This window comes from Brachyistius frenatus, unplaced genomic scaffold (assembly GCF_029030835.1).
Source record: "Brachyistius frenatus isolate BFR_SWC_R1_liver_20210118 unplaced genomic scaffold, ASM2903083v1 Contig_37, whole genome shotgun sequence".
NCBI lineage: Eukaryota > Metazoa > Chordata > Actinopteri > Embiotocidae > Brachyistius > Brachyistius frenatus.
The window spans coordinates 1,995,722-2,007,500 of NW_027210636.1; the positions used below are offsets into that span (position 1 = coordinate 1,995,722).

General features: G+C 46.9%; 1 protein-coding gene across 2 annotated transcripts in view; it reads right to left on the minus strand.

Annotated features, from left to right (window-relative positions):
- cux2b (cut-like homeobox 2b) overlaps nucleotides 1-11,779 on the minus strand; it is a 96,335-nt gene that overhangs the window by 15,032 nt on the left and 69,524 nt on the right. For both annotated transcript variants that reach the window (XM_069701585.1, XM_069701584.1), the window contains exons 5-8: nucleotides 2,440-2,580; nucleotides 2,085-2,232; nucleotides 518-603; nucleotides 35-101 (exon numbers count right to left, since the gene is read on the minus strand). In XM_069701585.1, coding sequence (XP_069557686.1) covers nucleotides 35-101; nucleotides 518-603; nucleotides 2,085-2,232; nucleotides 2,440-2,580 — 442 coding nt within the window. The remainder of the gene's footprint in view (nucleotides 1-34; nucleotides 102-517; nucleotides 604-2,084; nucleotides 2,233-2,439; nucleotides 2,581-11,779) is intronic.

Sequence of the window (11,779 nt, forward strand, 5' to 3'; positions counted from 1 at the left end):
AAAGTAAACATAGAATGTAAAATGTGACTCTTACTTGTTGGTCACCTCCTGGTTGTATTTACATCGCAGGTCCAGCAGCTCGGTCTGTGCAGTACTCAAAGCTGGTGAGAGGCAGACCGGCGGGGGTGAGGGTGGCGGGGGGGGAGGAAGTGAGATATTAACTTAAAAAACACATGAACTTTGACCTTAAAGCGACATGTTCCTCCCCCCTCTCTTTTTTTTTTTTTTTTCTTTTTTTGCCAATCGAGTTTCTGGACACATTAAAATCTTGTTCACCTTCAAAACACAAACTCGTTCAAACACTTTCAATGTCGGAAAAAAAAACAACCTTTTATACTTTTATTACTGTTATAATATCACACGTGGCCGAGTTTTTTGTTGTGTAAACTTGAACTTATATTCAATCAGGAGCAGCAGTGTTTCAGCAGGGAGGTGTGGGGGGGGGAGGGGGGAGGGGGGCACCACGCCGCACATGTAGCGGCTCTTTAATAGGTTTAAATGAAATTAAACCACTTACACGAATGCAGAACTTTGATCTTCTCCTCGGCCTCCGATAGTCGGTCGGCCCAACTGACATCGGCGCTCTCCGCCGCCGCCTCCTCCCTGAGGGAAGAAGAGGAGGAGCCTCCGTCAGTTCCTTCACTACATCACATTTAAAAATATAATAACATAAAGTTTTAGGCCTCGAGATGGAAAAATATGCACTTTAATCCTGCGTGTGTGGAGGAGTTCGCAAAAAACAAGAAGACGAACTGAAGTTTAAAAAGCAACGGTGGACAGTTTCGGGAGATCTTTGGGGGACACATTTGATGGAGCTTGTAGGTACTTTCAAATATCGCTCGCTAAAATCGTCGCGCGACGGAGTCTGAATCCGACTGCGTCAAGCTGACGTTAGCATCATGCTAAGACAGAAGTGATGTGATGTCACCCTACGTGACTAACCACTGGCAAATTTGATCTTGTTCATTTTAATGATTACCAAGGAATTCCTAAATCACTGTAATGTGATGTGTGTAGGTTATAAGTATGTCTGTGATCAAATGAAATTATGGCGCATTCATAAGCAACTGAGAAGAGGGAAGTCAGAGTTTTTTGAGAGCTCCGAGAAGGTCTGACGTCACCAGAAATATACTTGCTCAGCGGAAAAATAAGTGACTTCTTGGTTAATATAGGTCACACTGGTTAGAGAAGGGTATTTTACTATACAGACAGACAACAACAAGTGAATGGCCTGCCACACAGCCGCTACTTTGTTGCCTTTACTTTGTTACCGTTACTTTGTTGCCGCTACTTTGTTGCAGATACTTGTTGCCTTTACTTTGTTGCTTTTACTTTGTTGCCGCTAGTTGTTGCCATTACTTTTGTTGCTGTTACTTCATTGCTGCTACTTTGTTGCCCTTACTTTGTTGCCACTACTTTGTTGCAGCTACTTGTTGCCTTTACTTTGTTGCTGTTACTTTGTTGCCTTTACTTTGTTGCTGTGAATGTTGCTGTTACTTTGTTGCCTTTACTTTGTTGCTGTTACTTTGTTGCCGTTGGTTTGCTGTTTTAAACTTTATCTGCTAAACGACGGGTAGAAATGTAGCGTACAAATAATAGTGACTCCATTTCATCCCTGCGATGGTCTACATGTGTGATGATGAGGTTGTTTGTCAGTATTCAGATAGCAGATATAGAGCAGAGTTCCTGGCCGCTGCCATGTTGCCTGTTTGTTGTCATGTGAGCGCCCTCAACTGGGAAGTCGGAGGATACCAAATGGCAACTTTCCCGCTTCCCAGCTACCTGAACGCACCATTAAATGACTTTGTTGGGCAGGTGGAGGGCGATTGTTAGGCCTTCCAGAACGGCTCTTGTGGACCACCGATGGTACACGGACCACAGTTTGGGAACTATTAGTTTTTGTAAACACTTTCTACAATAGCAGTTCTAACTACAGAAAACTGTTAATAAGACTTTTTTATACTTTTACATTAATATGAAAAAAAAAAGTTGAATATTATTGTTTTAATAAGCAGAAACTGTCTGTATGCTGTAAAATGGCCCTCGCAAACTTAACATCTTAAATGTCTTAAATGTCTTCTCACCCTCGGTCCTGGTGGTTCTGCTGCGGGGAGCCCGGGCCCCCCGGAGCCGGTGTGCTGTTGGGGGTCATCAGGGAGGCCGGAGAGCTGGACTCCGGGGCCTCTTCTGTCACTGCTGCGTCTGAGACTGCTGGACCGTCCTCTGCGGGCTCTGAGTGGACAGAGACATCGTTTATTTTTTGTAGGAAAAATAGCCTTCATAAGTTGACTGCTTCTCAGACATCTTCTCATACTCTGATATGATTTTTAAAACCTGGTGCAATTTCAATGAGCTTGAACTTGCAGGCAGGTGCTGCAGCAGCCACTGGAGCGCTGCCTGCTGCAGAGTTTTTTTTTTTTTTTTTTTTTTTGGCCTGACCTGTCTTTTCAAGGCACTCCAGGTGTTTCTTCCAGTGCCCGCTGATCTCCCGCACCAGGGCCTGGCCGTCTGGAGCCGAACTCTGAAGCTGGTGCAGCCTTTCCTCCAGGGAGTGTGAGGCCTCCAGCACGGGAGCCGGATCTGTGGAAAACAGGCACAAACAAATCTGTGCAGAAAGGAACGACTGAGATTCACATGATATCCATACCGCTGCTGCTTTTTCAAAAAAAGCAAAATAGCTGTTTTAGTGTGCGGCGCTGCCTGTAAAGCACATTACAGAGTTTTCCTGCAATCGCAGTTTGAACAGAGGCAGACTATTCCACCGAGACTTGTTTCCAAAGAGTGACTCTTAAGACTTTCCCCACTCAGACGCCTTTGAAAATTTCACAGGCTGGACCTAATGACACGAGCGCCGGCACCGACCCCTCACATGTGCAGAAATCAAATCTAATGAGTCTTCTCACGCGCTGATGAACGGCAAAGAAGACGAAAAAGATTACGATGAATAAGTGACAGAGACTTAAGTCCCAAGTATACACCTAGGCAAAGTGTAGAAAAAGTCTGCTCCTGAAAAGGGGGTTAAAAAAAAAAAAAAAAAAAAAAAGCGGGATTCTTTAGCACAACAGAGGAGCTGTTTTGCAATGCATGCGCGGCAGCACCGGGCCCATGGGGCCAACTAGGAGGCTGTTTCTCAGCTAACAAGTCTCCTCTGTATCATTTGATCATTTAAATTATTATGCCAGGAATTCTCAGGAGGCAGCTCGGCACTCCACATCACAGGGCTGTTTTTAATCTTCCCCTTCCCTTTCTTCCCCTCCCGAAAAGTTCAACAGCTCAGAGAGAGAGAGCTGCTCCTGTTGTGTACCTGCCTGCCGAACACCAAAGGAGGTGACTTCTAGTGCCAAAGCACAGAGAAGGAAGCTCAGGGGAGCTCCTTGACAAGGGGGGAGGCGAGATGTGGAGCCACGCGCACTCAAAACGCACACACACACACACACACACACACACGGGCGCGCACACACACACACACACACACACTTCAAAACTCTAAAAGAGGAGGAAAATCGCTGCTTTGCTGCACAAACTTTTCTCCCACAGCTTTCATCCACTCATCTTAGACTTCTGTGCGGAACCCAATTGGATCCCTTCTTCAGTGTGGGCACTGACTGAAGTGACTTTTCATAAGAAGTTGGGAGCCACAGACGTTTAAACTTTACCAGATGCCACAGAGCAGAATGCAAAAACTCGGGGTGCCGGCAGGCCACGCAAAAAATAAACGCTCATCACAAAGAGAGGGGAAGAGAGAGCGAGAGAGGAAAACTTTTTTTTACCGCGGCGTGCAATTCGTTGAAATCCCGGTCACACATTGCAGCTCGGCATATCTGCATTTTCATCACACAAACATTTTGGGCCATTTAATTGATTGAGCTATTTTTCCCAGGACCGTTTACAGTCAAACATTGTCTGCATTCATTGTTACACCAGCTGCGGAGATATTGCATCAGTCACAAGGGACATCACTATTAAGAGCACAGCTCTTCTAAGACAAACAGGATGACTTAAAGCACTGCTATTCCATCGACCCACTGTCACAGAAATCACTTTATCAGCCTCTTTCCCATATATCCTTTCAACTTTTAATGATCAAAGGACAGAGATTATAGTAAGGGATCTCTCACGTATGGACAAGTCGGGATTATCAATCGGCGGCGGGGGAGTAAAGTAAAGTCAAATTTAAAGTGAAGGGATATAACATAAGTCTGTATACAAAATTAACCCTCATCAAAGCGGAGCAGCGGGGTTACTCTCCGCGGACCCGGGATCTACAGTTACTGCGGGAAGAGTCCAGAAAGACTGCTGATAACTTTGGAGAAATAAAAAAAATACAGCTGCTAATTGATGGAGCTAATAAGAGGCAGCGGAGCTTCTTCTCAAAGCGGCTCTGAGGGTAAATCCACCGACTAAAGCCAAACGCTAACCCGCAGAAAGCTTTGTACTCCCTCGCACTTCAATCAGGAACGGCGCCGAGCGTCCGGTTGGAGTCACACGGCTCGACTCTCCCCGGCAAATAAACGGTCCATTTTTTATGAATTCGTCTCTTATCTTAATTATGGATGATTGGACGTCCGCTCGCAGGTCAGAAGTGATCGAGCGGCGGCGGGCTCGTTTAAGCTAATAAATCACATCATTTCACTCCGGTGAATGCGGCTCCGAATCACAGCCACTGGTGGGAAAAAAAAAAGACGAGTCTCCTCAAAACCGTGAGGCCGGCTACGACTCCTCCGATTGTCTGACTGCTCTCGTTTCTCGCGCCGTCTTGACGTCTCTTTCGTGAGATGTAAACCATTACGGATCTCAGAAATTGACACCAGAGTTATAAATAACCATGTATGGAAAGCAGGAAGATAAGGTGGATGTGTTCAGGCACGGCCGTAACACCAGTGGTCTAAGTTCCGGTTTTTGAGTCACTTATTTCACAGAAAATAAAACGGTCAAATGGAAAATGGTCTGCTCGTAAGGTTGGTGGTTCGTGCAGTAACACATAAGTAAAACACAACGCCGGCATGCAGAGTTAAAACCAGCGTTTAGGGTGTTCGCTGCCGCTGTTGTCGTGACAGTAACGACCAAATCTAACACGGTCACATCGGTAGTTCGCAGACGGTAAATGATCTCAATTAAACAAAAAGTGCAACAAAAGTGCAACAAAAGTGCAACTACGGTTAAAAACCATTGAAACAACAAGGCTGATTTATCTTTAATAAAGATCTGATCTGCTTTTCAAACAAAGTTTGAACTGGTGATGGTCATCAAGTTTCAAAACTCTAAATTAAACTGTACGAAAGATGAAATAAAAAGTCCGATTTATTTAATCCTGAACCTGTTAAGAAGAGCGAACTACTGATGCGACCACGTTAGCTTTGGTCGTTACCGTCGTGACAACGCTGGCAGCAAATTGCTTGTGCTGCATCGTGGGAAACGCACGTCCTTCAAAATGAAAGCGCAGCAACTGGAATTCTGTAGATTTCAAAATAAAAGTTTGCCTTTTTTATTTTCAACCTCATCATCCGTGATCCACATCTGGGTCGCGACCCACCAGTTGACTACCACCGCCGTAGACTGACTGAAAACAGTTAGTAGTATCTATTTTCATTGAAAAACATTTCAATTTGATACCTGATGAAAGATGAATGTAAAATATGGCGGTTTGCGAAAGGAAGTTGGTTTTGTATTCACGGTCAGACATTTTTCCTTTTGAAGTATTTTGAATCTAGTAGAAGTCAACAGTGGCCTGAGTGTAAGGAGACTGGATGGAGTACACGAGGTGTTTTCATCCTGGCCGACGGGCGTTGAAGCTCGCCGGTCGACAGCCTCGCCGCGTGATGCGCTTTAATTACAAATCCAAACGTTATCAGCGTAAGACACGGCCAACAACTACATGAACAAGACCCAAAGTTTATGATGTAATAAAACTGTCGGCGCGGCCTTTTTTTTCTTTCCATTTTGTTGAGTTTGTGCACCATCTCAGCTCCGTGTTGATGCCGAGTTTCATCACTTCGGCGATAATGAGGTTACCACCCGGCGTAGCTGCCTTCCTCGTGGTCACTTGCTGGTTCGTGTTCTCCGTTGCACGCACGTCTCAGAGCGCTCGCTGCGTCCGGGCGAGCTCGCCGACGGCTCGGCGGACTGGCGGGGTGGCGCCGGGTTTCAGCATGTGTGTCTAGGTGGGTGGGTCGGGCAGGGGGAAGGGGGCGGGGGGCCGGGGGGGGAGGGGGAGACGGAGCGTGGTGTTGCGCCAAAGACAAGCAGGTGTGTCGGGGCGGTCCGTCTTGGCCCTGTCAGCGATACACCATCATTAGGCGGTGTGGGCGCAGTAGGGTGCACCATTATGTCTCCCTGGGCCCTGTGTAATTACGCTCTGACATAATTAACCCAGCAAGCCCATTAGCCGAGCATTGGCTGGCTGAAGAGAGAAAAAAAACAAAAAACGCTATAATTATTTGTTGTGCGCATGTTAATGAGGCCAGCTGTGTTCCCATCATACAACACGAACAAATTAATTTACAAGGCTGTGCTCCAAGGTTTTTTCTTTTCATTCAAAACAGTCTTGTTTTTTATTTTTTTTATTTTATTTTCCTCCCTCTGAGTGGACTTCAAGGTCCGTAAACACGCTCCGCCGCTGCTGCAACAAACAGTAACACTGCTGTAATATTGTTGTCAAGGACCAAAACTAGGTTGACAGAACACTAAAGTCTTTACTTTCAACCTTCACGGATAATGTTAAGTGATATGAGAATTTGGAGAATAAATTGCTGCCACTTTGCTTTTACCTGTCAAGGACTAGTTTTTGATTAGAAGAAACACAAACTGCTGGCGACAAAAACAAAACAAAAAAAAACAAAAAAAATCCAGAAACATGACTTTCCACCGATTTAAATCAACGAGCATTTCATATTCTGAGAGCAAAACTTGAAGTCTCACTTTACCTTGATGTGGCAAAAAAGAGAAGAGAAAAATACTAAAAGAAAAAAAAAAAAAAAAAAATCTGATTGTGGTGAAGCGGCGGCGGCTTTTTGTGTGCAGCGAAACAAAACATTAAGCTCAAAGAGAGAAAAACTTTTTAACCTGTGCTTTATTTATTTATTTATTTTATCATTGCCGTTTCACGTCTTTGTTTGACAAAACTGAAGGACGAAGAAGGAGTGACATCAATGCCAAGACACTTTTTTTTTTTTTAAAGCTCAGAACAAAGACGGGGAGCCGAGGAACAAAGAGCGGAGCCAGGCGGTATTTAAAATTAACACGAGATGCTGCAGCAAAACAAGAAGCGGCAGTGACATCCCCAAAAAAAAAAAAAAAAAAAATTAAAATTAAACATTCACTGGGAATTATAAACAAAATAAAAAATTTAAAAAAAAAACCCACCTACTTTCACATTCTTATTTATTGCACTTGTAAGACAAATCACACGGAACTAACATGATCAAATACACCCGTGTATCGTCTTTATATTTTTGAATCCCGTGGTTATGTCTTATGCACGTGCGCACACGCGCACACACACACACACACACACACACACACACACACACACACACACACACACACACACACACACACACACACACACACACACTACACACACACACACACAGCTGCTGACTTTTAAGAGCACACTCTTCTCCCCGGTCCCTCTGGGGGTCTCCTACTCCACGGGGATCGGTTTGGAGAGGCCCGGCTCTTTTTATGAACATAATGCATTATTAAGCACCTCAAACATCTCCTGGGCCTTTGTTTATTACTGCTCTTATTAATCACTTGTGCATAATCTCGTCCCGCCCAGAGAGCTTTCATTTTTCCATCCAGCTTTTTTTTTTTTTTATGTGTGCACGCTCTCCCCTCTTTATTTTCCAACAGACTGCCACACAAATGCACAGGGGGCACTTCTCCTTCACTCTCATCCCTGACTGCAGGTACTCAGCCGCCGCACAATTACAATAAAGGCAGCTCTGGCCGTGCCTCGCAGGCCTCTCAACGCTGCTGCTTGCATTTGTATATAGGAGGAGGAGGAGGAGGAGGAGGAGGAGGATGTGGGGGGGAGGGAGGAGGGTTGAAGAAGGACAACTATTCTTTATGCATGTGGACGACTCTGAATTACTAAGGTCAGCGTGTTCTGTTCCCGATCATCTCATAGCCGAGGGAAACATCTGACGCGAAGTGTGCGCGAGGCACTTCTAACCGTCTCATAACAGAAGATGACACGTGCTTTTTGAAAAGGGGACAAAAAAAAGGGCGCTCTATCTGCCCGCAGTACCGCCGGTCACCACTAGCAAGCACTGTTGCCATAACATTTCTCACCGTACAGTACGCGCACACACACACACACACACACACACACACACACACACATATATATATATATATATAAATATATATATACACACACACACACACACACACACACACACACACACACACACACACACACACACACACACACACACTTAGAGGGGTGTATTCAGATCAGAATCTTCACAAAGTCTCGGTGAGCTCCCCGCTCGGATAAAAGCAGACGCCATCTAAAGGAGAGGGGGAGTCGGCGGGATCCTGAGGGATGAGCCTGTGTACTAAGAGGAGGCGAGGAAGAGCAAACACCTGGAGCGTCAGTCTCAGGGCTACGCCCCTGGCGACAGGGCCTCGCCGCTCTCACAGAGGTGGCAACAAACGCCGACGTTCAAACGCCACACACACACACACACACACACTCTCCAGAAGAAGAAGAGCAGAGATGGCGATGAGGAGGAGGAGGAGGAGGAGGAGGAGGAGGAGGAGGAGAGGAGGGCGGGTTGGGGGGGGGGGGGAGTAGTTCGGTGCATCTCTGGGAAATCTCGCTGAATCCGGGCAAGAAAGCTGCCACTGTTTTTCGGCGTTCAGTGATCAGAACGTGTTTATACGCGCTGATCAAAAAAAAAATATATAAATAATAAAAATAAATAAACGAGGTGCGGAGGTGATATAAACATTGTTGGGAGGGTAAGGGAGGGAGGGGGGGGGGGAGGCGCTGTTAACGGGCCTCTTTTCAAGCCCCAGACTGCGGTGGAAGTTACAGTGCACAGCATGGGGAGATGTCACGGGCAAATCAAAATACAGAGCGCTAATGAAACACTCCAGCGGATTGACATGTCGGCTTAGGGGCCTCATGAAAGGAGGGGTGGCGGGGGGGGGGGGATCACTTCAATCACTCGCATCAAGAAGTTATTTCTGTTCGGTTGCAGCCGAGTTGAAGAGGAGCATTAACAACAAAAAAAAGAAAACAACAACAAAACACAAAAACAACAAGCGTAACGTTGTCACGCTAGGAATCTGGCGAACGTAACGGACGCGTTATTCTGTATTGGATAGCGGCGCGGCAGCAGAGTGGATAACTGATATGTGACCAGATGTTAATGATATCTAGATACAACAGGTCACATATTGAGCTGCTGCTGCCGTGTGCAGCCCTCCTCCTCCTCCTCCTCCTCCTCCTTCCCCCCCACCCCACCCCCTTTGCATTCATTAACTCTCCTGTTGGCCTGCTCTGATTGGACCGCGGCCTCGGTGTCGGCACACGCACACACGCGCACGCACGCACGCACACACACGTTGAGGAAGAGGCACTTTCAAATGAAATAATATGGGGGGGGGGGGGAAAAAAAAACGTCCCGCGATGAATAGTAATAACTGCATTAAGATTAACGAGCACGGCATGTAAAGAATAATTGCATCTGTCAAAAGATTAAAAATACATGAGCTGTAGCGTTTGTTGGGGGCGTCGGGGGTGGGGAGTGGGGGGGGGGGTAGAGGGTGGTGGCGGTGGTGGGGGGGGGGGGTTTCACTGTTGTGTTTGAGGGGCAGAGAGAAATGAAGTGGGGCCACAGCCAAATGACTGTCCTCCGGTGTACCTGGAGTCATCCATTCTGTCGGGGGGGGTGGGTGGGGGTGGGCGGGGGAGGGGGGTGACCTTGGACACCAGGCAGCGAGATGTACAGTGACAAACAGGCAGCAGGAATACTGTAGGACCTCCTCGCAGATGGCAGATACTGCTAAAAAACAACAACAACAACAACAACAAAAAACGCCGACGCACAAAACGCTCCCGACTTTGATTTGGCCGTGTGGAGACGAAGGACGAAGCCTCCGACCGCCGATAAACAAACTACGATTTAACGCGCCTTTAGAAATGAACGGCGAGGAGACCGGTGACACGGCGGACTACGAGCGGATCCTGAACGCATCCTAACGCGATACCGGGACGACTTCTTTGTGGAAAAAAAAAAATAACATTCAACGACGTCGCGAACAGATTCAACTTTTAAACCGAGACACGAACTTCAATGACAGTTAGACCTCGAAGTTTGAAACTACTGGAGCAGCTGTTAACCAATCAGCACGGACCGCCACGAAACTCACCGAGCTGCGAACGACAGAGTAGAAATTAATAAAACATTTTATAGAGTTAAATAGTTTAAATGGAGTTTTTTTTGCTCCGGCTGGAATTCTTCCGATATTTATCCGGCGTTGCTACGACCGTTCGTATCCCTTCATCTACTGTAGCTCCGCCTCCGTCCCCACGTTCAGAAAGTCATCGCACTTTGGCCACGCCCACCGGTCGCTGATTGGCTGAGCGAACCTTAACAGGAACTGGGACTCCTGTGCGTTCAGGCGTAACGACGAGTGAAGACACGCAGGCGGCGATAGAGGAGAGCAAATTTCTTTCCTCGCGTCGAAAAAAAAAAAAGTCGGCGTCGGTTCACGCTTTAAAATCTTTGTTCTCGAACACGACGCGACTCTTCGCCGACTCCGTTTCGCTACTTGAGAGCGGTTCGTGACTAAACGCCGTCCCGCGAGACGCTCCGAATTAAGGCCTCGACATTAGAAAAAAAAAAGGTATAGGTCAGAAAATCAAACTGAATGCATCTTCAAAGGAGCGGTATTTTCTTATCAAGGAAATAACTCACATTCAAAGTGTGTGTGTGTGTGTGTGTGTGTGTGTGTGTGTGTGTGTGTGTGTGTGTGTGTGAGCGCGCGCGGTGGCGCAATATCAAGCAGGGGAGGGACTTCAAGGAAAAATGGAGACCTTTAAAAGTCAGCCGCTGCCGTCGCCATTTCTCTGACGCAGACTTTTATCTTGTATTCATTGAATCTGTAAACAGCGTCCTCTCCTCCTGCCACAAGTGTTTCTCTGATCTTGTCTGAGATTGTTAAGGAGGGGGGGGGGGATTGAGGGGGAAGGGAGGGAGGGAGGGGGGCGTCTTTTTTTATTTATTTATTTTTGCCGTCTCCTGCAACAAAGAGGCAATCCGGTACATGTTGACACGGCGCCCAAGTAACAACTGAATAAACCTCTTCCCTCCGCTCTAACTTACTGTCCCGCCCCCCCCCCCCCCCCCCCCCCCCATTGGCCTCATCAGGCCGGCGGTTTCCTGCGCGAAGCCAGACTTCAGTTGGGATTTTAATTGGCCCTCCACAATCAACAGCAGAGCTCCTCGAGGACGTGTTTCGCTCCTCAGCCCGGGCTGCACTCAAGGACCAGCGCCGGGTTTTTGAAGTGGCCTCACGCAGAGTTTTTGGAAACCACTCTGAGAGCGAGGGAGACTTTGAAAAATAGATAAGAGCCACGGGGTATGTGTTTTTTTATTTTTTTTATTTTATGTATCTCATATCCATGCGCCGTTGCACCATAACTATATTTCTACTATATTTTGCGGGTGTAGTTTTTTTTTTTGGTGGAGGAGGCTGGTCCGACGATCGCGGCGAGGTTTGACGGGGGGGGACTGATCTCCGTGGAGACACGGATGATTCC